We start from the raw sequence: 27,363 nt of genomic DNA on the forward strand, positions 1-27,363 counted from the left end.
GTTCAACCGTATGAGAAAAAGTCTCCATGCAATTGACCTTTTTCTAAGCCCCATCCCCCGCTCCGACTCTGTCAATCTGTCAGACCTACCATGGAGCAAACTGCACTCCCTGAAGAAATATTTTAAATATCTACTTTATGTAAAAACAAAAAAGCAATTTCAGAGAGAAGCAGACAGAAGGTTCTACAATATGAGTTTGAAGGATGTATCCAGGATGTCAAACTGAGTCAGCCGTGAAAACATGTTAAAAAGATAAAGATAGAAGCTAAAGCCTACAGATCACAGTGTAAAAGCCAGGTAGGTCTTTATTTAGTGTTTCAACCATTAAAAAACAAAAGCAGCATGTGCATTACAATAACAACATGTCCAGTTAGCTTAGAATAGACGTACTAGCGCTAGTTAAAGATGTGCTAAAGCACTCTGCTAATGTTAGCTCCACAGATTTTTTCATAGAAAGGTAATGTATTGGAAACATATCTTTTTCCAACCTCTCCAGGTAACCAGTATCCCTGTTACATAACGTTTTACCCTGACTAGCTCCAAATACACACAACCAGCCAAGCCCGATAGATGTCGGACCCTGGTCAGAGCTGGCCAAAGCTTTTTTTTACGATTGCACATTTTATGCTAATTTATACACTCGATAATACACCCGTACTATCCAATGATGCCGATAATCTTGCTGTTTTTTAACACCACAACTTGGATTTAGTGAAAGCCATTAGTTTCCCAAGAACAACTATTGCTGTTTGCGTATATCCATTCATGTGCACGTTCTATCTCTCATTAATGTTATTAAAAAGATAATTACTGTACATTTTTATAGGACAGATTTGTTTGCATTCTGTTTCTTTGTGAAAAGCTGTAGCATGAACCCACGTTACTTAAGCTTCATTTGCAGCGCACAAAGCAGGTACAACCTCTCCAAGCTGCCTTCTACCCCTCTGTGAAAGAACAGAGAATAAAGAAAGAGCACCGAAGCAGTAACAACAAATAAATGGACCACCAACCATGCCATGTTGTCAAGAGCTTTGCAAAAAAAGAACTTGACGAAGCACCCCGTCTGTGAAACAACAGTGGTATGTTATGCTTCTAAATAATCTCCAGTTGTGTAACCTCTCACTTTGCTTCAAGGGATCAGCTGTTCCCTTTGGGAAACTATTTGAGAGGTGCAAAATGAAACTTTAAGAGAAGCAAAATACAGTTTGTCATATGTAAACTGGTCTAAACATACTTCCCTAAGACAATAAGCAGTGTGTGAAGGATTATATAGCATAAATCTGGTCAAAGGTATTCGTCAGCTGATTTTTTTCACTTGCGTGACACAAACAATCACTGGGAAAACAAGAGTTCTACTCAGAAAAAAAAGGGTTTATTTAGAAATGTCCACGTTCAACAAATGCAGTCAATAATTGGACAGTTTTCAAGTTAATAAATTGCATATTGCGACGACTAAGACCCACAAACTCGCTCTCGAAACACACGCAATGCCATGCTGTTGATTATCCTGGTTTTGATGCCAGGACGCAGAAATATTCCATTTCCCGCTCTATTTCAGTGTCAGGAGACATGACTCCCATCTCCTCCAGAAACCTGTGAAGCAGTGCAGTGATTGATTATTCAGCTCAGTACTCAGTGGAGCACCACAGAAAAACATTCAGACAGTTGAAGTTTACAAAAAAGAATCATTATAATAGCAGACATGTACAATTCATGTGTGTGTGTGTGTGTGTGTGTGTGTGTGTGTGTGTGTGTGTGTGTGTGGATAGATGACCTCTTTTGAGTCTTAAGCAGCAGTTCGTCAGCAGCCTTTGGATCTTTTTTCTTGTAAATTTGGAACATGGACCAGGTCTCAATGAAACCCACCAGGTTCCTCACCGAGATTGACGACTTCACCTGAACACTCTCAATCCTGTTGTATCATTATATTGATGTATTATTACATATAAAGACAATTAAACAATACGGGTACATAAAAACACTTATTTTTCATTTAACTGTACATTTAGCATTAATTCCAGGCAACAATAATAACTGCATTTCTGTGCAGAAAACTTAAATCTGTCTGCAGAAAATGGTATTGTATTTAGCTATCGCAGAGGTGTGTTTAGGTTTGTGTGGCGTTTACCTCTCTTTGTCAGGAAAAGGGATGGCAGAGTAGAGCTCTTCCAGCTTACCCTCACTTACAGTTACTCGATTGCTAGTGTATGGCAACAGCACTTGCCTCACCTGGAAGTGGATGCATATGAATGTTTAAACATCCCATTTTGTATTGAATTTGTGTTGCATGAATACTGTCTGTCTGCCTGTACGAATAACCAATAAACAAAATAATAATACATTTAATAATATGATGGAAAATGAGTTTGTGATCTGACTAGTGGACTGTCGAATAGAAATAAACAGACTCCGACCACTGGGTTGGACTGCAATCAGGACAAGCTAACGGAGTTGTCTTTTCATTCGCTTCTTTCATTGTTGTAGATGGCGAATAGAAGTCAAACAGGTGGTAGAAGGTTACAGTAATTGCAATTGTAATCTTTGCAGTTGTTGTGCTACTGTTTCATTCATTTATTTATCAAAAAAGACCAGAATGTACTTTTGAAAGAGTATTGAAAGTGTGCTAGTATTAGAACTGACACTATTAGTGGCATCATTTCCCTCAGAAATGTTTACACATTAACGATACCGCCAGTCAAAAACATATGCACGGTTTAACACGACTCCCATGATGGAGTCTTCACCCACCTCTTCATACATGTGATTGAGTCTTTCTCCACAGTCCTGGTAGTGAAGTCTGGTTGTAAGGTCGCTGAAGCCCAGCAGAGCAACGCAACCCCGGGGTTTCAAAACCCGACTTGCCTCGGCCAGGAACCTCGTCTGATCGAACCAGTGGGCCGCCGACGCTGCCGTCAGCAAGTCTACAGAGCAGTCAGGAAAAGGAAGATCCTCTGCTGTCCCCCTCCTGCAAGTGCAGGAGACAGGTCACACTAAGTAATACTTCTGAAACATTAGCATTTCAACGTCATTCTTTATTGCCAAAGATTAACTACGTCCACACGTAGAGAGCGACTCACACACTCCTACCTGTAGGTGATGTTAGGGTACCCTGGCACGGCCCTGGCCTCCTCCAGTTGACACTCACTGATGTCGATACCCACCACTTCCTGGAAGTGCGGCGCCAGTAGACGCGAGTTCTGACCCGTCCCACATCCCAGATCCACTGCCAGCATATGTGGCTGTCCCGTCTGTGGATGTTAACAGATGTGCAGAATTTGTTGAATATTGCAAAATAGAAAAATGACTCTTGTTTTGTGCATCAAATGGGCAGAATAAATGCACTATGATACCCGAACGGATCTTATTATCACCGTTTATTTGGCCATGGCATACCTTTTTAGAGAGATATTGAAGAATGATGTTGTTGAGCTCCTCTGGAGGTGTAAAGCGATACTTTTGGTAGGCGGAGGCATGATCCTTCCCCTCAAACAGCCGGTGTGTCATTGTGTTTTTTTACTCTTCTCTTTCTGTGCTGTTGCCAATTTTGCCCTTTCTGACCTCTGCTCCGAAACAGTCTCCTTTGTTCGTTCTTCCCGTCTTTCAGCCTCTTTAACCTGTCGTGTCCCTCTTTTCTTGCTCCCTCTTTTCCTGCTGCTGTTCTCTGTCTGCACTTTCACCCACTGAAGCTGCGGATTAGAAAAAAATGCCTAACAGAGGTAACGCCTTTGTCTTAACCCTTTAATGGACAGAGAATTTCTCGAGATTGTATATTGACAGCTGCATATTGATACAATGAGTGGAAAACACATCGGATCTTAGTTGCCACACTTCTGCAAGTGCACCAATGTATCTGCATGTGCTCACATGTGCTTTTTGCAAGTGAAAACTCAGTCTCTGTCTTTTGCTTCGATACACACTTTTATGACACTGCTTGGTTTCTTATCTAAGTGCATGCATTTTAGGCAACAGACCGGTGTGGAAGTTGCATTCACAAACAAAATCTCACACGTGCGCTCCTCAAGATACATCCTTATCTAAGTATTTAAACTTTAACTTAATTTTTTATCATTTAGAGTTACGTACATAAAATGTTGCCCCTGCATTTAACCCATCCTAACTTTTAAGAGTAATGGTCTGCTGTGAGGTGCCAAGGGAGCTACTTGGGAATCAGTGTCTCCCTCAAGGACACTTGAAAATGCGCTTAAAGAGAGGTAATGAAGGAGAATATTGTTGAATTAATCTTGCACGACCTGCCCATATATGTTGCAGTGTTTGACTAGGTTTTTAATCTGCCATTTCATTCATCACAATTGGGGCATGGTGCCGGCAGTGTCTCTAGAAATCATGTCACTTTTAGTACAAAGTACATTGAATGAAAGTACCATAAAAAGTGTGACTTCTACTGTCATAACCCGCATGGTCGCACATAAAATAACCGGTTGAATGTCCTGTGCCTCCTCTCCCACGTAGTCTTTCTCACTGTTCGTACTAAGTCACTAGCTCTGAGTCTTGTACATTCACGTGGATGCGTTTTTATTCGTATGTCCACGAAAAAAGAATCCTAATTGACTTTCATTGCTTTCATCGTTTCCCACCACCGAGTAACGTGCTGTTAGAACATTGTGGTCATTTCACGTACTTCTGTGTGGTCAGGCTGGTCATCACAGTCAAACATGTGCGAGGTCACAAGGTCCGTTCATTTCTGTTTTTCCAAAACCAAGGTTACACTTGTGTGGTTGCTTGTTCATCCTCTTGACCATTTGCCAAACTGAAAAACACATTTGTTTTGGTTTGGTTACCCAGGGTGGCACTCCAGGGTAGCCAGGCATGTTTTAATTGCTCTCCAGGGATAATGGAGATAATGGCCTGTTGACCATTTCCAACTTAGTTACTCTACATTAATAACCTTTGAAAATAAAGCATACTGTGTACCATCCCATGGGCTCTCATTAGTGTTGACATCATCAAACATTGCATCAGAGGCGTTGAGGGAAACCCATTATTCATCATATCGTGTCTTGTTGTACTGTATTATACAAAACATAATCAACAGATTACATCACACGTGTTACATAATAATTAGTTTTCTTCTGATCCTTAGTAACTCAGATTGGTACACATGTGTGTACAGAAGTTATTGTTGGATACTTGTTTGTTTACAGGTCTAAGCTATTATTTGATAATCATTTCTAGAGATGAATCTTTCTAAATACAATCCTTGCACACTACTATAAATCATAATGTTCAAAAGTATTATACTGAAAATTCAGAGCTAGTTTGGCTCAATTAAACATTTTTATCAGTATTTGTTTATCTGTATTTAAAGCATTTAAGTATCAGAGGTTAATGCATAACCTACTGGATTTGTTTCCTCATTTATTTGCTTTAAGAAACTAAAATCCATAAAAAAAAAGATGTGATATTGTTCTTACAGTCAACAACATAGCAAGTGGCCTGTTGTCTGTGTTAGTAATCTCATATACTGTTGTCCAAAACTATTACTTAACACATCAATGACCAACATTGTCAGACTGGGGGACATGTTCCTTCAACACAATGAACATGAGCTTATTTTGGTCCAGTGAGACATACTCAAGCCTGCTGCCGTAAATACTCCCGAGCATACCGAATATGCCTCAGTTAGCTTTAAATTAAGCGATTATCATATCATATCACAGCCTCGGAAACCCCCTTTTTGACAGCAAAATAACGTGTGGCTGTGTACGTGAATATTTGTACACACTTTTCACAGTGATTGACAGGCTGCAGACTTTTCACCTGGCCTTCCTACCCACATGTGGAGTCCATCCTCCCAAGAAAAACGACAGCATTAGTTTTTCAGCATTTCAGCGTAGTTCTTTTACGAAGTTCTGTGAGGTGTTGTAAAAACCTCATCTCAACTCGTCAAATACCAGCGGTTGGTCAGTGCCCCTTGATTTCTGATACAGTAAACCCACCTGCATCATTGTTGGACGGTCAGAGCACCTGACCTAGTATAATGAACGAGATAGTGCCCACAGGGAGAGTGGAAAGGGAGGTGTATGGGTCAAACAAACACAGCACATTCATCCGGGAGACCTGTGTTCTTGTCCCATGTGAAACTAAATGTAAACTTCAACATTTTGTCACTGCTTCTTGTCATTTGTCTTGTGAGTCGTTAATGTCGCTATAAGTGACTCAAGTGAGTAGCTAGTTTGTGACTCGTTTGTCATCCGGTAAACACATGAGTTGTGAGTCAATCAAGTTAATGTCAACCACGCTTTTCCTGAACCTAAATATGTGGTTTTGTTGCCTAAACCTAACTTCCTGTGAAGACGGAGGTGTATTTTGACACTTTGCATGTAACCAGTGAAAACTCACACACCGTCCCTGCCATGTCCAAATCTGACGCTAGAGGGTAAGCTAAAGTGTCACAGTCTGGAGCTCAGGGCCACTGACCGAGCGTAGGTATTTGATGAATTGGGAGTGAGACTGTGTTGGTTGTAGCATCAGGTAGACAGCAAACCAAACTCCCTTCATGAATATGTGAGTCAGGATATAATTTCATGGCCTTGAATCTTCAATGAAGTGCATGTAGTCATGAAAAGTGAGTGAAACAAAAGAATAAAAATAAACTACAGCCTCTACTACAGCCATGCTAGCAGCTTTGTGAGGCTGTACTTCATAAATGCTAACATCACCATGCTAATATGCTCACAATGACAATGCTAACATGCTGATGTTAAGCAGGTATAAGGTTAGTATGTTCATCATGTTAGCACAAATTAAATCTCAGGCTGGTGGGAATGTTATTACGACATGGGAAGTATTCTAGTGTCTTTATAACATTGAAATTCCGTTATGAACATAGACTGCATGGAAGAAGTGGACATAGTCGTTGTGACATCACCTATTGAGAGACTTCAATAGGCCATCCCCTATTGGGTTGTGGACTGCGGTTTTGAAGACTCCAGTTTGTTATTTTGGCTATAACCATCTTGGATTTTGGCCATCGCCATCTTGGCTTTTTGCAACCAGTGAACTGAAGTGACCATATTTGGACTGCGGAGGATGCCGTGGTAGAGATGCCGTATACAGCTCTAGTAGCAACCTGTTAAAACCAAGATAACCCCGCCCTAAAGCATACAAAGCATCTCAATGGGACCATAATTTATTAAATGAACATCATGCAGTATTGAAGAATAACTAGTGATTGAGACCATAAACTTATGTTTACAATATTTACTGAGTTTATAAATCAATTTAAAAGTATTTTTTATAGACTTCTATACAATCACACTTCTTTTTGCAACCAGAGGAGTCGCCCTCTGATGGCCAGTAGAGAGAATGCAAGTTGAAGGTACTTCCGCATATGCTTCACTTTTCAGAACCAGCTTAAAAACCTATTGAACCCTGAGCCTTTTTTTAGGCCTCTTCTCAAAAATTGTAACCCATACTAAAGAGACTACAATTCTATAACTACAAGGTCTATTATAAAAATGTTGATGGTTCAATAACACTAGGAATTGTGAAATTTGATGAGATGAGTAAATATTGTGTATATATTACTGGTTAATAGTAGCTGAAGACAGAACACAGCAAACAGGGAAAAGGGAAGGTTCGCCTGAAGAAAAAGCACTGTAATTTATTAAATGAGGCCCTGGCTAGCCTAAAAACATTCCCAATTCATAGCAAAAATGGTGCAGGTGCCTCACAAAAAGAATTGGTGTAAATAAAGTGAAGTAAACCCCAGTTATAGGTGTTTATGTAAAAAACAAATGCCAAATTCTCATTTTCGAACCAGGATTTGCAGCTGTTCCATTGTACTTTTATATACTATATAACTATATATTTCACTATATTTCACTTTGTTTATCACTCATATGTACAATCTATTGTACAATCTTTCATAACAGAGCTGTTTGGCATCATTTTGGCATCATTTTAAGGAGACTTTTTTCGAAAAAAAAAATATTATTTCTTTTATTTATTTATTTATGAAAAGTCCATTCTACGACAATCGGAACCGAGCTTCGGAACCGAACGGAGACCTTTTGGGCGGCCTCGGGTCCAAGAGGTAGCATAAATCTTTCCCTGGAGCATTAAATTGTCCGTTCTTGTTGCTTCCTTGTCGGTGTTGTGAGTGTCAATCAAACGAGAGCAACCAAACGAGGCATAAGAGAAAATAAATAAAAGACAAAATAATAGCACTATTCATTTTGTACTAAATTAAATAATGTGTAAATAACAAGTTCAACTTAAATTCATTCTCAACTATGCTATTGCTCTTGGACAAAGTGAATGAGTTATAAAAATGATGTAGAAAGAAATTATATAACGGCAACAATTACAGATGGTGTGTTTATGTGTGTGTTTGTGTGTTTCATAACTGGTTACAAGCGTTCACTAAGCATGATAGTGTGCAGTTATATACCTTATGCCACTGGTTTTGCAACTGGAATTTATAGTTTTAATCCAGAATTTGGCCTTTGAAGTGGCTTGTTCTGTCAATGTGTTTTTCATAAAAATAAAATGTGTAGCTGATGCAATTGATCATTCTTCTGTTAAATCTTAACCTGCAGAACTCAGTGGGAGTCAGTGAGTATGTATAGCAACATTGGCCAGATATTGGCATTAATCATTTGTTTTTGAAAATATATGTACGCTAAGAGTTATTCATCTACTAAGCAATCTTTATCAGGATCAGCAAACATTTTTCTATCTTCACCATCTAATCCCCATGCGATTACGAAGTGAGTATCAATAATTGGTTGATGTGTTTTGCATACACATCAACATAGATTCCCCATTGAGTGATGACTGCAGTGACATATTCATGTGTGACAAGATATACAGGCTCTCAGCTGCTCCTGTGAAGCCACAGCGTTTACCTGCCGTGCCACACAGAGGACACAGTCAGCATGAACAACATTTAGGAGCTGGTTTGATTCAGTGCTTTCCAAATAGAGTAGGTACTGCCTCAGTAATGTCAAAACCAACCCTTAACTAAACAGGTAACAAAGAGTTTCAGCCGCATTGTAACCGTCGAAAGGATCCAGCTGTAGAATTATCTTTATTCATCAAATCGATCTCTGCTACTGTCTATAGGCTAAATAGAACAGTACTTTTCCCCCGTATTTTATCCTCACCGTGATCTACATTACATAAAAGGTGACCGGAAATAAAGCCAGTTATTATGAATAGATACAAGATAAAATAAATAACATTTAAAAAAAATTATCATCCATCTGTCTGCCCTGCTTTGCTCTCATAGTCCTCACTTTTGGGTTCAAACTCTGAGGAGGATTTCACAGCTTTAGAGAACAGAAACAGATCTTTCGACAGGAATGCTAATCATCACTCCAGGGTTGTCTTTTGGAGTTTGCAACAGTGCACGTAGGCCTACGGTCTCGCAAGTGCAGCTTTTACATGCAGCATGCCAAGACAAGAACTAGGGGATCCACTAGGAGAGCCTTTTTTCTTCTCTGGGACCATTTCACTTCGCAAGTTAGCGTGCTAAACAAGCAAGTCATTAACAAGGCCAATGCTCATGTGAGGGAATAGCACATCTGATAACAAAGCTAAACAAATCCATTAGCTAAGCTCAATGGCAGGGACTGTGGGTAGTTAGCCTAAATCGCTAGCAAGGGTTCTGCTATAGTCAGGGTTCGGAGTGAGGTGCAAATAAATTGAGTAGGAGAGTATGATTTGTTGTATCGAGTTTATTAAGTGAAAAGGAACAAAAATATAGTCTCAGGGTTCAGATCTCAAATGATGCAGTGTCAGGCAAATACAGTCAGGTCGGGTTTGAAAGTTGCGGGTACGATCCAAATTCTGGTCTTGTTTTTGGGCCTGTGCAGGACCCTTGTTTGGATGCAACAGCAAGCTACAAAATAAGGTAGACACTTTGGCTGTCCAAGTGCCTCGCTCCTGCAATAGATTGCATACGAGATTGTACCGTGTGCGGGTCCTGCCCAACGGAAAGAAGGACATGATCGCACCTAACACGGTGGTAACTCCGTCAGTAGTCCAACCTCAGGGGATTAGTGTCCCTCTGTATGAGTCGGAAGTGTACCATAACTCTTTTATCTCACCCCGTAGCTGAATCGTTAGGATCTCGGAATTATTGTCTTTCTGAGAGTCTTGTACAGCTACGCCCTAGGATGTAGGATGTAGGATGTAACCCTAACACCCCGTATGAGTAGTTACGTAGAGCGCCTGTACCTTACTACTGCCTATTTTAGTTTTCTCACCATTTTTGACTAACACTGCCAAGTCTTCACCCAGGGAACTTACCGTAAGCTCCTCTGGTCACATATGTATTGCACGTTTCCAGGACAGGAGAAGAGGGGTAACTTAATCTAAAAACCAGAGTCTTCCGTTTGAGTCCCAGTCACTTACAAATGGTAAGGCTGTGTTTTTATTAAAGTTTTCTCAAAACAGTTACATAAAACAATTTCAACTCAAGGAAAGTCTATGTGGTGCAAAATATATCAGTGACTTTAAGCTGTCTTCTGATAGCAGAAACGTATCACAAGGTCTTCTATAAAAGAAGGGCAATCTAGACTCTAAACTGGAAAAAAGCTCTCTCTCTCTGATAGCAGAAGGGTCTTCCAGTCACCCCTAAGGGTGAAGCCCGTTCTCTCAGTTTTGCAGCTGCTTTTTTGCTTAAATCTGGGTGGGACTCTCTGGCACAGCACTCAACCGGTTTGAATCCTACTTGAAGGACAGAGAATACTTTGTGTCTGTAGCTAATTACACATCAGAGCTGACTAAAATGACATGTGGTGTTCCCCAAGGTTCAATACTGGGGCCTCTTCTGTCAACATCTACATGCTTCCACTAGCTCAGATTATGGAGAACAAAGTGTGTTATCATAATTATGCAGACGACACACAAATCTACATAACTATAACACCAGGGGACTATAATCCCATACAAGGGTTGGGTAAATGTATTGAACAAATCAACAACTGGATGTGCCAGAATTTTCTTCAATTAAACAAAGATAAAATATAAGTAATTGTTTTTGGTACCAAGGATGAACGATTGAAAGTCAGCGCTCAGCTTCAATCACTGATGTTAAAAACCACAAACCAAGCCAGAAATCTAGGTGTAGTTATGGATTCAGACCTCAACCTGAACAGCCATATCAAGACAATTACAAAATCAACCAACTATCACCTGAAGAATATATCAAGGATTAGAGGACTTATCTCTCAACAGGATTTGGAAAAACTTGCCCATGCATTTATCTTCAGTAGACTCGACTACTGTAATGGTGTGTTTACAGGTCTCTGTAAAAATTCAATCAGAAAGCTGCAGCTCGAGTCCTCACTAAGACCAAGAAAGTGGATCACATCACTCCAGTTCTGAGGTCTTTGCACAGGATGTTTAACACGTTGTTAAACATCCTGTTTTGTTTGAACAGGATGAATTATATAAGGCTTGAGTGACTTTTTTACATACAAAGTTATAAAAAGTTATAAAAAGTTATATATATATATATATGTATGTGTGTGTGTAGTAATGGTTATAAAAAGCAAACAAGCTATAGGTGGTAATGGTTATACTTTTATGCTTTCATATTTTTCTACAATCTCTTAACAAGTTGCATATGCATACATGGTCGAAGCTATTGCGAATATGCGGGTGTTCTATTTCTTGACTTCCAATTGCAATAGCTATTTTCATATGAATGTTGCAACCTTAGGAATCTGCCATCTGAACTCCATATGAACTTTATTGATTATAAATATGTTCACGAAAAAAATGAATTCCATTTGCAATGTTCCTTTAGGTTTTATTTAATTTATGCATTGCTCATACAGTAGATTGCAACACGCTGAAGCAAGGAGGAAACCTATTTCTAAACGTTGATTGGCTGGTTTGAATTCCCAGCTCATGTGTGACTGCAGTGAGACGAGATATTACTAACAGTAAGATGAGAGAGCAAACACTCTGTTAAGGAATGACATACATAACACAGGTCAAAAGGCACTTTTCTAACCATGATGCATAATGTTTCTCATGTAAAGTTGTTTTTTCTTTCAGGTTTAAGTGAAACAATGAACTACAGAGTTGTTCTCTTCTCTCTCACTTTACTGTGTTACTGTTTCATTGTGCTGGTAAATGTTGCTCTTATTGTCACCATCATCTTGGATAAGACCATGCATGAACCAATGTATATTCTATTATGCACATTCTGCATGAATGGACTTTATGGGACAACAGGTTTCTACCCCAAGATTCTGTGGGATCTGCTGTCTCCCGTTCATGTGATCTCTTACTCTGGATGCCTTGTTCAGGCTTTAGTGATGTACTCATATGCCTGCAGTGATCTGTATATTCTTGCAGTCATGGCATATGACAGATATGTGGCTATATGTCGACCCCTGGAGTACCACTCTATCATGTCAAAGCAAAGACTCTCACTGTTAGTGTGTTTCTCCTGGTTAACACCTTTTTGCATTATAGGCACAAATATTATCCTCACATCTAGATTAAAGCTATGCAGCCCTTATATTGACAGACTTTTTTGTGTGAATTGGGTTATTGTGAAACTTGCTTGTTTCCCAGCTGACACTATTGTTAACAGCATAGTTGCATACATTACAATAATCATTTACGTATTTCATGGTTTCTTCATATTTTGGTCCTACGTGTATGTCATCAAAACTTGTGTGAATTCTTTAGAAAACAGAGCCAAGTTCATGCAGACATGTGTGCCACATTTAACCTCCTTGCTCATTTTTCTTGTGACTATACTGTTTGATGTAATGAATATGAGATTTGGTTCAAACAATTTGCCTCAAACACTTCAACATTTTGTGGCAATAGAATTTCTCATCATACCTCCCATTGTGAATCCTCTCATTTATGGTTTTAAATTGACCAAAATTCGGAACAGAATTCTGGGTGGAATTACTTTTAAAAACTAAATAACTTTTGTCTTACTCAACAAGAAAACTCAAAGGTCTATAATAATGCCATCATATTATTCTAAAATATGCACTTTGTATATGGCATTTTTTGGCATATTTACATGATATGCTTTTCGCAAATTGTTCTAAGTAAGTTAAGTAAGTTACTATTAAGTAAGTTATTATTTGTGTATTCATCTCAAATGCTCTTTGTAATTGTAATTGTTTGCACTAAATATCCCTGCACATTCATTTCAATGTATTTTATTTTTGCAGTTCGGATATATTATGAAATATGAAACCTGAAACTTGTTCTTACATGTTTAGCACACTTGTCAGTGGCTTTGCTTTTGATACTGTACATGTTAATAGATTATAATATTCAGCCTTTTAAACACGATACAGCTGAACTTGCTTTAAAAGAAAAAAATATTATGTCAACAAGGCCATAGGCAGAGGAGTAACATTTGTTTGACTGCATGATAAAATGAGGTGTACGATCTACATTTGTTGTCTCAATTTTGAAAGTTAACTCCATGTTTCAGCTGAGAAGAAGAAAGGCCTTGAGACTTTAGAAAACAGGGCAAAGTAATGTAAACATGTGTGCCACATTTAACCTCCTTGCTCATTTCCTTCTAAATATACTTTTGTCTGTAATATCAGATTTGGTTCAAATCTCCCTCCAACCATTCCAAAAGTTTTTGCAATAGAACTTCTCATCATACCTCCCATCATGAATCCTCTCGTTTATGTTTTTAAATTGACCAAAATTAGGAAGAGAATTCTGGGTGGTATTACTTGTAAAATTTAATGCATTTGTCTTCTGTGATAAGGAAACTCAAAGGCATGTCATAATGCACGCATATGTTTTTTACTTTAAAATATTAACTTTGTATGTGACATATTTTTTTTCTCCATATTTACATGATCTGCCTTTCACTTATGGTCTAGGTAAATTTACAGATTTGATTATTTGTGTGCACATCTCAGATCATCCTTGCAAATGAAATTGTTTGCCTTAAATATCTTTTGTTTTGCATTGAAAGCTTTTCTGATGTTTACTTGCTTGTCTGCCTCATTGCAGTTAGAAGTTAAATGAATGTAAATATAAAACCTGAATCTTGTCATTATGTTTTTAGCACACTTGTCAGTGGCTTTGCTTTAGAGACAGTAGATGCACAAAGGTCAGAAGACAGATATGCCAAAGTAGAAAGGATGTGAAATTAGATCATAATATTCAGCCTTTTAAACATGACACAGCTGAACTTGCTATCTGCAACAAAAAAAACATTTATATGACATGAAGGCCAAAGGCAGAGGAGTAACCTGTACCTTACTTGGGCTGCATGATAACACGCACAGTACATTATCTGCTTATAGCCAATGGTTAAATGTATATTTTTGTATTTATTGTGTCAATATCTTATGATCCTTTTACAGGAGATCAATCTGTTTGCTCTTAATATCTTTGCACTTTTCATTAAATCTACCTTTCAAATCTAAGCTGCCTTTTCTTTGTACAAACTTTGTCTCACTTAAGGCGGTAATCTTTCAAAATTGAAAATGATGTTGATATTTGAAATTTGCATTACTTATTTTCAGCACAATTAAAACAAGCAACACATTGTATTGTCTACTTTACAAAACACTATTAAAAACACATAAAACACATAAGCATATAATTATATTGTATATTTTATCTAGATTATTTACCATAACTCCCATGCTTTAAAATCCTTTTACATATATTTTATATTTTCAAAAACGGTTCTGTTACACGCCTTGCTTGTGTTAGTGAGACCTTGTTAAATTCAACTATTCAAGGTATGTGACATAAATGTTGCACATGCACAACTCGATAAAGTCACAACATTGTCAGTGACACCTTTCTCTTTATTTCTTTTACATAAAAATGCAATAATAGAAATATTTTTGTTAAACAGTTAATATATCCTTCTTTTGCTAACCACCAAACCTTAAGTAGTTTTCAATTTCAGTATTTGTAGTTTGGTCTCTTATTTGCAACAGAGTTGAAGAAAAGTAAATTGTAATTTGGATGGGTTATCCCCGGCCACCGCAGTCTCCGAGCAGCAGCGACCTCCTGTTCCGGCCGCCTCCGAGGAGCAGCAACCTCCAGTTCCAGCCGCCACCGTCTCCGAGCAGCAACGGCCCCCAGATCCAGCCAGTTCCGGAGCACGCTGCTGAATGCCAGCGATCCCAGTCTGGCTCCCCTGAGCTCCAGTCGGAGCCCCAGTCTTCCCAGTTTGGCTCCCCTGAGCTCCAGTCGGAGCACCCGTGTCCGAAGCAAGTCCTGCAATCCGGCCGTCCGCCGTCTCCGAGCAGCAGCGGGCCCCAGATCCAGCCGCCATCGCCATCGAGTCGTAGCGATCACCAGTTCCGGAGCCCGCTGCCGAACGCCAGCGATCCCAGTCCGGCTCCCCTGAGCTCCAGTCGGAGCACCTGTGTCAGAAGCAAGTCCGGAGTCTGGCAGTCCAGCCGTCCGCCGGAGCACCCGTGTCGGAAGCAAGTCCGGCAGTCCGCCGGAGCACCCGTGACGGAAGCAAGTCCTGTAGTCCAGCCGTCTGCCGGAGCACCCGTGTCCGAAGCAAGTCCTGCAGTCTGGCCGTCCACCGGAGCACCCGTGTCCGAAGCAAGTCCTGCAGTCCGGTCGTCTGCTGGAGCACCCGTGTCCAAAGCAAGTGCGGCAGTTCGGCCGTCCACCCGAGATCCCGCCTCTAGAGCCCTGTTCCCCGTCTGATTTCCAGCTTCTAGAGCCCTGTTCCCCGTCTGGTCCCCAGCCTCTAGAGTGCAGTAATTCTTGTAATTGAGCACTTGTAATTGAGTTCTTGTAATATCAGCAGGGCCTTTTCTCAACACATGTCCTATCCATCTCCATCTTCTTCTCATTAGGATGGTCTCACGCATTCTTGTTGGCATTTGTCATACAGTTCTTCATTTGAAATGGTGTTTGGTCAGAAAATGTGAAGTATTCGCGTAAAACTCTTGGTGTGGAAGGTTGATAGTCTGTTGAGATCTTCTTGTGTCATTCTCCAGCATTCAGAACCATACAATAGGGTGGATAAAACACAGCTCTGATACAATTTACGTTTGGTCTTGATGGTGTACTGCTGTGACCTCCATATGTTATTTAGTACTTTGAAAGCGTTCCTTGCCTTATTAAGACAATTCTTGATGTCTTTATCTGCATAAAAGAATGTAGCCAATAAAGGTGTATTCTTTTTGCACTTTGTCGAATATCCCTTCTATCCTGTTTATTAAATGTTGACCCTGTTTGGCCCTCAACTTAGTCCCAATATTTTATTTTGGCCCTCTCTGTGATTGAGTTTGACAACCCTGAGATAGAGACTCTTTGTGAGCCCCATTTTCTTTCCCTGGCAGAGCTTAATTTTTTAGTTTCTTCTGTATTGTCTCAATTCTGCTTGCCAGAGCCTTTTCAGTTAGAAATCTTGTCATTTTCTCCATTTCAGATGTGCTAACCATCAAACCAGTCCTTGATGGCACTCATTTCAAACAAACAAGGAAATGACTGTCGCAGTAGAAATTACATTTAAAGTCAGCAAGCTCAGCAGCCATAACACTGGAATGAAGGCGGCATATTAACATCCAACACTATTACACAGCACACAACAGTCTGCTTCAAGGCTCCAAATTCAACATATGGCAAAAGCACGGCGAAAGGACAACAACACACCACTTCGACGCACGGCAGTAACCAATTCAAACTGCGTTCCAAACAAGCCACACACAGTAGAAAACACAGGTTACATACCGCCGTTTGTTCGCGATACTGTCGGGCAACCGGCCACTGTTGTGACCAACATGAAGGCTCAGCACGGCGATCGCAATACTGTCCGGCTTGTCAACACCACAAATGGCATGGCTCCGTTGTACTTTAGTTTTTGGTTGACAAGTGTAGGTGACTATCGGCAACTTAAAATGAGTCTCCTTCCATTCATCCAACTAAACTATAGAACAGCATATGTCCCCATTGCTATCCCCAACACCACGTGACTCAATTACCAGAAGTGACAGAAAAGGGTGTACAAAATGGCACAGGCCATACCTGGCTCCTACAAAGATGGTTCATTTCTACACTGCCATCATTGAAACCATGCTCACCTCCGCCATCAACATCTGGTACGCTGCAGCCACTGTCAAGGACAAGGGTAGAGTGCAGCATATCATTCGCTCTGATGAGAATGTCATTGGCTGCAATCTGCTGTCCCTCCACGACTTGTTTGCCTCCAGGACCAGGAGGCGGGCAACAAAGATTGTGGCCGACCCCTCTCACCCTGCACACAAACTCTTTGAGTCCCTTCCCTCTGGTAAGATGCTGTGGGCCATCAGGACCAAGACCTCACGCCACAAAAACAGTTTCTTCCCTTCTGCAGTTGGGCTCATCAACAAAGCCCGGGACCCCCACTGACTCAGACTCTTACATCCCCAGGACAATTACTTACAGTTACACATCCTTGCATAACTCTACTCTTTAAATATACACTTGACACTTTAGTAACATACTTGTTTTAACATACTATTAATTTGTTTGTTTGTTAATCATATTTTATTGTACATTTTCATATTTTCTTTTTTCAAATAAGGTCTTTTACTATTGCACTATGTTTATGGTCACGCAACAATCACTCAGCCAAATTCCTTGTATGTGTAAGATACTTGGCAATAAACTGTTTCTGATTCAGATTCAGTTTCGATTTTAATAAATAATTTATAATCAGCTAAATTATAGGCAAGCCTTTCTACACTTCTTAAATCCTCACTTTGTTAGATGTTGGCTGAAACACAATATACTTTGAGTTGTTAATCATTCCCTTCATTATATGTGAGTTTATTTTGACTACAACTAGAAATATGATGTTTTCGTAGTGAATAATGAAAGCTTTAGGAACTTATGTCCGCCACCTCAACTTCCTATTAACAAAAATATTATTTTAGTTTTCATGTATTTCCTGCATTGTTCACCTCATACAGTAGATTGCAGCACGCTAAAAACGAGTTTGCTCTTTCTAATTGTTGATTGGTTGGTTTGAATTCCCAGCTCATGCGTTGCTATGGTCAGAGGATATTAACAACAGTGAGATGAGGAAACAGGCACAGTGTTGAGGACGTTTTCTAACCACGATGGATAATGTCTCTCGAGTAACATCATTTGTTCTTTCAGGTTTAAATGTAACAGTGAACTACAGAGTTGCTCTCTTCTCTCTCACTTTACTGTGTTACTGTTTCGTTGTGCTCGTAAATGTTGTTCTTATTGTCACCATCATTTTGGATAAGACCATGCATGAACCAATGTATATTCTATTGTGCACATTCTGCATGAATGGACTTTATGGAACAACAGGTTTCTACCCCAAGATTCTGTGTGATCTGTTGTCTTCCGTTCATGTGATCTCTTATTCTGGATGCCTTGTTCAGGCTTTAGTGATGTCCTCATATGTCTACAGCGATCTGTCTATTCTTGCAGTCATGGCATATGACAGATATGTGGCTATATGTCGACCCCTGGTGTACCACTCTATCATGTCGAAGCAAAGAGTGTTACTGTTAGTATGTTTCTCCTTGTTAACATCTTTTTGCATTTCTGCAATAAATATTATTCTTATATCTAGATTAAAGCTATGCAGCCCTTATATTGCCAGACTTTATTGTATTAATTGGATTATTGTTAAACTTGCTTGTTTTACTGCTGACACTATTGTTAACAACATAGTTGCTTATATTACAATAATCATTTACATGCTTCATGGTTTTTTCATAGTTTGGTCCTACGTGTATGTTATCAAAACTTGTGTGAATTCCTTAGAAAACAGAGCCAAGTTCATGCAGACATGTGTGCCACATTTAACCTCCTTAATCATTTTTCTTGTGACTATACTGTTTGATGTCTTTAATGTGCGATTTGGTTCAAATCTCCCTCCAACCATTCAAAATGTTATTGCAATAGAACTTCTCATCATACCTCCCATGATGAATCCTCTCGTTTATGGTTTTAAATTGACCAAAATTCGGAACAGAATTCTAGTTGGTGTTACTTGTACAATTAAGAGATAAGAAAATTCAAATACATGTATTAATGCACTCATAATATTTTTGTCTATGAATTATTATACTTTGAAACATGAACTTTGCATATGGCATACTTCTTTTTGCATATTTACATGATCTGCCTTTCACTAATGTTTTAGGTAGGTTTACAGATTTGATTATTTGTGTGCACATCCCAGATGATCCTTGTAAATGAAATTGTTTGAAATATCTTTTGTTTTGCATTGAAAGCTTTTCGGATGTTCACTTGCTTGTCTGCCTCATTGCAGTTAGAAGATAAATGAATGTAAATATAAAACCTGAATCTTGTCATTATATTTTTAGCACACTTGTCAGTGGCTTTGCTTTAGAGACAGTAGATGCACAAAGGTCAGAAGACAGATATGCCAAAGTAGAAAGGATGTGAAATTAGATCATAATATTCAGCCTTTTAAACATGACACAGCTGAACTTGCTATCTGCAACAAAAAAAACATTTATATGACATGAAGGCCAAAGGCAGAGGAGTAACCTGTACCTTACTTGGGCTGCATGATAACACGCACAGTACATTATCTGCTTATAGCTAATGGTTAAATGTATGTTTTTGTATTTATTGTGTCCATATCTTATGATCCTTTTACAGGAGATCAATCTGTTTGCTCTTAATATCTTTGCACTTTTCATTAAATCTACCTTTCAAATCTAAGCTGCCTTTGTCTCACTTCAGGCGGTAATCTTTCAATATTGAAATTGATGTTGATATTTGAAATTTGCATTACTTATTTTCAGCACAATTAAAAGAAGCAACACATTGTATTGTCTACTTTACAAAACACTATTAAAAACACATAAAACACATAAGCATATAATTATATTGTATATTTTATCTAGATTATTTACCATAACTCCCATGCTTTAAAATCTTTTACGTATATTTTACATTTTAAAAAACGGTTCTGTTACACGCCTTGCTTGTGTTAGTGAGACCTTGTTTAATTCAACTTTCAGTGAATTCAGAAGGTTTGTGTGACATAATTGTTGCACATGTACAACTCGATAATGTTGTCACAACATTGACAGTGACACCTTTCTCTTTATTTCTTTCATATAACAATGCAATAATAGAAATATTTTTGTCAAAAAATGTATTCATCCTTCTTTTGCTAACCACCCAACCTTAAGTAGTTTCCCAGTTCAGTATTTCTAGTTTGGTCTCTTATGTGCAGCAGAGTTGAAGAAAACTAAATTGTAATTTGGAGGGGAACGTCCCCTCTTCCTCGTGGTAATGGCCGGCAATGTTGGTGGACAAGGAGGTTTAATATTGCACAATATCAGCAGTTACAACACATGATATCTAACACTATGAATCCACTGATACGGTGTCTTCACCCCCCTCAGTGGTGAAATTCAGCCCAATTTTTTAACTGGTGCAACTGTTGTTGCTGAGCTGTCAGGTGGAAGTGAGAAGTTTGTCCCTTGCACTTCCTTTTCAAGTTTTTAAGACGGAAAGCGTGGATTGGTTGGGTGTAGTCCGCCATTTATCAGAAGAATTTATGACACAATGATGCAAAAAATATTATGTACAGTAGTCTGATAGGAGTCTCACAGTAACCAAATGTTTGCCAAAATTAGGCTAGGAGGCATTAATTTATAGGCTTATAGGCAAAATATGTATTTCCTGTTTGAAATACGTTTTTGTTTGTCATCTTCACTTGCCTCCATCTGCATTTTTTTCTCTGTCAAATTATAGATACAAAATATATAAGCTAAATATATCATCTATATGGAGCTGTTAGTGGTACGACCCAATTGCAGCACACATGAGACCGGGAAGAGTAGGTAATGATTTTTAATGCCAAACTCAGTAGAGCATACTCGTCGGAGTTGTCCATCTTAGCATCCTCCTCAGCATCATGGGGTGTCATCCTTGCCTTCCTCGCTGTCTTCGTCGTCCGAAGCCGCAAAGGAAAGAGGGGAAAGAGTTTCCAAGATGAGCCCCACTGGATGTGGAGGTCTTGGATGGCTGGTCAGAATGGCGGCAGTGGAACTCCCTGATGAGTCCAGGATGTGTCTAGCCGAAACCCAGGACCTCTCTTCTGGACCGTACCCTTCGCAGTCAACTAAGTATTGCAGACCTCTTCTACGGCGGCGGGAACGTAGCAGGCAGCAAACCATGTAGGCAGGGCGTCCATCATTGAACCGGGTGGTAGTGGAGTTACAGTAGAAGGAACCTGTGGGCTTTCTTAAACCGGCTTGAACTTGTAGACATGGAATATCGAGTTGAGCCACATGGACCAGGGAAGCTTGAGCCTCACTGCTGCTGGGTTGATGACCTCTTGGATCAGATGTTACTTTTAGTACAAAGTACTTTGAATAAAAGTACCATAAAAAGTGTGACTTCTACTGTCATAACCCACATGATCTAACATGAATGCGGGAAATTACCACAACCTCCCAACAGCGCATCACCACAGAACTAATTTACCGTTACATAACCACATAGTTAGGTGTAGAGAAAACGTCAGGGATATGAGCTTGAAATAGCTACGTAAACAAAGTTGTTAACACATCGTGAACGTCACTTCACAATAACTCAACAACACTTTGACAACACTGGTCTCGGACACCGGCCTCTTGGTTGAATGTCCTGTGCTTCCTCTCCCACCTGACGTAGTCTCTCTCACTGTTCATACCAAGTCACTAGCTCTGAGTCTTGTACATTCACATGGATGGGTTTTGATTTGTGTGTCCACCACGAAAAAAGAATCCTAATTGACTTTCATTGCTTTAATCGTTTGCCACCACCACGTAACGCACTGTTAGAAGATTATGGTCATTTCACGTTCTTGTGTGATCAGGCTGGTTATCACAGTCAAACATGTGCGATGTCACAAGGTCAGTTCATTTCTGTTTTTCCAAAACCAAAACATTTGTTTTGGTTTGGTTACCCAGGGTGGCACTCCAGGGTAGCCAGGCATGTTTAACTGCTCTCCAGGTATAATGGAGATAATGCCCTGTTGACCATTTCCAACTTAGTTACTCTACATTAATAACCTTTGAAAAATAAAGCATACTGTGTACCATCCCATGGGTTCTCATTAGTGTTGATATCATCAAACATTACATCAGAGTTGTTGAGGGAAACCCATTATTCATCATATCTAACGTCCTTTCAGATTTTCTGTCACTGAAGCCAGTAAACAGCGTAACTATCCCTCAAGCACTGTTTCCACACCTGGTGAAGATACACTAGGAATGTCAGGGCAGTGGTGGGAATTAAGGAGGCCTGAGGGACCAATAAAGTACAAACCTTTCATCCCTCATGACCTATGTGTGTGTGAATGTCTGTGACCAATTGTTGTACTGTATTAAACAAAACATAATCAACAGATTACATCACGTGTTCCATAATAATTAGTTTTCTTCTGATCCTTAGTAACTCAGAATGGTACACATGGGTATACAGAAGTTATTGTTGGATACTTGTTTGTTGACAGGTCTAAGCTATTATTTAATAATCATTTCTAGAGATGAATCTTTCTAAATACAATCTTTGCACACTACTATAGGTACATACACAAAAACACATGGTCATAAAGTTCGAAGTACTATGTTGAAACCTCAGAACTAGTTTAGTTAATTTATTTATCTGTGTTTAAAGCCTCTAACTATCAGAGATGAATGCACAACCTACTGGACTTGTGCATTTGTTTCCTCACTTATTTGCTTTACTAAAGAAAAATCCTTCAAAAGAAAAAATGGGTGTGATGTTGTTCTTACTGTCAACAACTCCCATTAAAACGAGTGAATCGATCCTGATAGCAAGTAGCCTGTTGTCTGTGTTATTAAGGTCTAATACTGTTGTCCAAAACTATTATTTTGACACTTTGCATGTAACCAGTGAAAACTGACACACCATCATTGCCACGTCCAAAACTGACGCTAAAGGGTAACCTAAAGTGTCCCAGTCTGGAGCTCAGGGCCACTGACCAAGCGTTGGTATTTGTCGAGTTGGGAGTGAGACTGTGTTAGCATCAGGTAGACAGCAAACCAAACTCCCTTTGTGAATATGTGAATCAGGATATAACTTTATGGCCTCGAATCTTCAATGAAGTGCATGTAGTCATGAAAAGTGAGTGAAACGAAAGAATACAAATGAACTACAGCCTCTACTACAGCCATGCTAGCAGCTTTGTGAGGCTGCACTTAATGGGCAAAGCGATGGTTTGAGCTAAATGCTAACATCGCCCGTGCTTATATGCTCACAATGACAATGCTAACATGCTGACGTTAAGCAGGTATAAGGTTGATCATGTTCATCATGTTATCAGCACAGATTAAAGCTAAAGGTGTGTTCACACCAAACGCGATGAACGCGCGCGAATTGCGTTCATCGCGTCATTCGCGCCGCCGGTATCGCCGGGGACTATTTGTGTTCATTCGCGTGCATCGCGCTGGACGCGCCGGAGAGGGGGCGTGGCTTATCGGCCTGAAAGCTTTTCAACTGTCCGCCATCAACCGTAGAAAAATAACCTCTATTTCTGCTCAGTACGTGTTGTGGAAGTCCCAGATATCACGGGGAACTAAACGCCGTCATGTCTGGTTCATAACATAGTCCGGAGGAGCTCCGTGGATTTCATCGAGCTCACTGTGTCTAGCGAGCCACACGTCGGCTGTTTACTACAGCTGTATGATCACAAAATAACACAAAATAACACCACACTTGGAATTTATAGTATTAATCCAGAATTTGGTCCGTTGAAGTGGCTTGTTCTGTCAATGTGTTTTTCATAAAAATAAAATGTGTAGCTGATGCAATTGATCATTCTTCTGTTAAATCTTAACCTGCAGAACTCAGTGGGAGTCAGTGAGTATGTATAGTGTGGAGAATTTAAGAATTAAAAGCATTATTTAGTAGAATTTATAGCACCCCTAGTGGTGAATGAAATTGTCACAATGATGAGAATGTAAATTAAGTTAAGAGTCACAATATATTTACTTATGGAATGTAATATAGGTTTACAGGATGTTTACTTATAGAAGATATTATATGTTTGCAATAAGTTTACTTGTAGGAGTCTTTTAACATAATCATTGGAAGTGTTGAACCAAAGTACAGTCACATCGTTATGGGGGTTCTGAGCCATGAGGCAGAGACATCAAAGGGGACACAGAGGTGCTGGACAAATGGCCAAGGAAGGAGGAGGAGAACCGGAGACGACGGAGGGAAGCAGACGGTCATAAAACAGAGAGCACTCCTGGGTAAGACCATGCGGTCCCAGGTCAGAGGTGATGTCAGAGGTGATGTCACAAGGGGGCTAGCCATTGAGATGAGCAGTGGATCGATGAAGGAGGCGTCAGAGCGATTGGAAGCCAATCACTGACCCCAGAAGACGGCCTTTGTGTTTTGCGACAGCGTGGGACACTTTCCGACCATCAAAGGACATAAAAGGACTGTTTGCGAGGACGTGCGCCGGGCCATGGTAGTTCGCTTTGCAGGATCCGACTTGGTCGGGCCTGTGAGGGGAGTTGCACGTGGTCTCTGCTCTCGAGATGCATACTATCGATAGTGTATTATAGATTATAATTGTCATCATCAGTTTACAGTCGTCATTGTTTAATTAAATACTGTTTTGAATTTGGACCGGATCGAGTTACTTTATGATGCGCCTGCGCAGAAAGAAGTAAACACAGCAGCGGCCTTGCGCTTCCTCCACCAGTTTCAGCCTCAACAATTTGGCGCCCAACGTGGGGCAAAGAGGATTCTGAGAAGGCTGAGGAGACGTGGATCGGTGGACACTTTCGAAGTGCGCACGAACTAAAGGTACGCAGAGCCGTTTTAATAAAAATCTGCATAGGTAGACTAGGAAACTTAGGCGAAAGTGTCCCGCGATTGATGTCTCCTGAATGCTGGACACGAGGAGGAACGCAAGCCGGTAAAGTAGAAATTTAGAGTGACTGTAATACTGTATGAGGTGCATTTGCAATCTGAAATACTTATTTAACTAGTGTTGTTAACGCTATGAGCTTCGGGCTCTAAATATTGTTGCGAAATCCTACCGGTGAGGTCCGTCAAGAGTACGGTCCGTCAAGAGAACGGAGCGTCAAGAGAACGCAAGCTTTGAAGAAGCTAAGATAGCTACGGGCTAATACGAGTGGCATAAGCGGCTCTGAGTGTCGAGTGAATTGAGTTTGAGCACGTATTGCGAGTGATTACGTGAAATTAGCGACGGCTGTTTCATTGTCTCATGAGTGTGTCGTGTGATTGATGAAACGACGACTCTAACGGGAAGGGTACAAATTGTATACGAGCTTAAGAAGCCGAAACGAACGGTTCGCCAGAGGGCTAGCTATCTGGATGGAGGCTAGCCGCTCGAAAGCGCTATAATAACGCGTTCTAGGGAATTAAAACGACCAGTTCGCTAAAGGATTTTGCACTTTGGATTGAGGCTTAATCGCTTAAAAAGCGCTATAATAACTGAGTTCTAGGGGATTAAGACGAACAGTTCGCCAGAGGGCTAGCTATCTGGACGGAGGCTAGCCGCTCGAAAGCGCAATAATAACTGAGTTCTAGGGACCAGTTCGCTAAAGGATTTTGCACTTTGGACTGAGGCTCAATCGCTTAAAAGCGCTATAATGACTGAGTTCAGGGGAATCTAATTTGGGGGTTGGTAATAGGTAATGAATGGGGCGAATTGTGCATTTTGTTTTGTAACAGCTGTATTTTGTGATAAATGTTGTAGTGTTGTTGAAAGTTGTGTTGTAAGAAAGGGTAACGTACGGTGTGAATGAATTGTTTGAAGCCGGGAGCTAAAGGCCTGCTCCGGTGCTTACTATAGATATTTAGATAAACGAGGAGATTATAAAATAACCGGTGCATGTGGAGAAGTCAAAGCACGGTCTAGCAGAAATATAGTGTGTGAATTCGGCATGTTATTGAGTTCAAACTATGGTGCTTTGTGTAACGTTTTCGCCAGTTAGCTTAGCTTGTTTCGTTAGAAGACGAAGCGAGGTAGCTGCTAGCATTAGCTACAAGCTGTTTCCGGTCACATCCGGTTGAAAAACCATAGAAGAAGAAGAGAACTCTGCACAACTAGCGGTTTGGATGAGTAATTGCATGATGATTACAGAAAACTCCATTACCCAGAAAACCTAGAGATGAAATCTGTTTAGAACTGCAAAATAGTTAACTACAATACGCCACCCAGTAGATTGGTAGATCGATTACAAAAGTAAGTTTTTGATGACAAACTTGTAGCATTCATTGTTTTTGACTCTATAATCTTTTAACTTGCATAGTGACTTCAATTGTTGCTTAGTATCAATATAGCATTTTAGACTACCGTAGATGATTTTACATGTACTTGTTCGATTGGAAATTAGTTTCAATTCAATAATTTAACTTCAGATGGTACGTTTAGCTTTAATCCAATATTTTGACTTTCAGTTTTAATTCAATTTTATTCTACAATTGTTAACTTTGATTCATATTTCAACTTGCATAGTTGATTTAGACTTTGATTCCAGCAGTTGTAATTTTTTATTTTAATTCATAATTTTAATTTTCATAATTTTTAATTTTACAATTTTTAATTGTAATGAAAAATAGAAAAATACTTAATTTTTCACTCAGTCAGGGCTACAGTCAGAATAGAGATTCGAGGGTAGACGGAGTAGAGAGTTTATTGAACGCTCCTAGCCTGCATAATGTTTACATCAACTTCGGCGAGAGGCTCATTTTATAGCCAAGTTTGCCAAGATGACTTAGGAGTACCAAGGGGGGTGCTTAATTAATTTAAAGCCAGAAATCAGATTTCTTTGAGATACTGAAATTTGGAAAATTGACTCTGATAAAAAATTGGTTTGTTTATTTTGGGTTTTGTTCATTTTGGGGTTTTGTTTTGTTTTGGGTTTTGTTTTATTTTGTTTGTTTGTTTTTTGAGTCAAATTGGGATTTAAAAGTGCACAGAATTGGGACATAGAATATTTTTGGTAATATTCATAATAATGTTTCGATAATCAAATAATTGGGAGGGAAGCAAATTGGGGTTCCTTGAAAAGGCAGTTTTTGCCTAAGGAAAATTGTGATCAACTTTGAGTGTGCTTGGAGCAGAGAAAAAGGTGAAGCAAATACAAATATATTGATGTCCAAGAGGGAAAGAAAGAAATGTAAACTGGAAAGCATAGGTGGAGAGAGACGAATGCAGTGGTGAGACACACACACACACACACACACACACACACACACACACACACACACACACACACACACACACACACACACACACACACACACACACACACACACACACACACACAGATAATCTAAGAATTGGATTGTCATTTTTAAATTTGATCCCAACATTGTAGCCAACTACAGATTAGTGATGTATTC

The 27,363-nt window shown here is 39.7% G+C and overlaps 3 protein-coding genes across 3 annotated transcripts; 2 read left to right on the forward strand and 1 right to left on the reverse strand.

Annotated features, from left to right (window-relative positions):
* Window positions 1-1,356: 1,356 nt before the first annotated feature.
* LOC306703589 (putative methyltransferase) lies at window positions 1,357-3,672 on the reverse strand. The gene is made up of 6 exons (XM_079169594.1): window positions 3,394-3,672; window positions 3,088-3,248; window positions 2,749-2,965; window positions 2,129-2,229; window positions 1,775-1,912; window positions 1,357-1,593 (listed from the first exon to the last, which is right to left on the reverse strand). Exons 1-6 carry the CDS (start codon window positions 3,502-3,504, stop codon window positions 1,503-1,505), a joined length of 819 nt encoding a protein of 272 aa, XP_079025720.1. The 5' UTR covers window positions 3,505-3,672; the 3' UTR covers window positions 1,357-1,502.
* An 8,318-nt stretch (window positions 3,673-11,990) lies between these two features.
* Window positions 11,991-12,920, forward strand: LOC306704009 (olfactory receptor 4B13-like; the record flags this gene model as incomplete). The annotated part of the gene is made up of 1 exon (XM_079170220.1): window positions 11,991-12,920. The coding sequence occupies one exon, from the start codon at window positions 11,991-11,993 to the stop codon at window positions 12,918-12,920; it is 930 nt and encodes a 309-aa protein (XP_079026346.1).
* Window positions 12,921-18,062: 5,142 nt separating this feature from the next.
* Window positions 18,063-18,992, forward strand: LOC306704011 (olfactory receptor 4B13-like; the record flags this gene model as incomplete). Its single annotated transcript, XM_079170222.1, has 1 exon — window positions 18,063-18,992. The coding sequence occupies one exon, from the start codon at window positions 18,063-18,065 to the stop codon at window positions 18,990-18,992; it is 930 nt and encodes a 309-aa protein (XP_079026348.1).
* Window positions 18,993-27,363: the final 8,371 nt, after the last annotated feature.

Source organism: Pholis gunnellus, assembly GCF_910591455.1.
Source record: "Pholis gunnellus genome assembly, chromosome: 12".
NCBI lineage: Eukaryota > Metazoa > Chordata > Actinopteri > Perciformes > Pholidae > Pholis > Pholis gunnellus.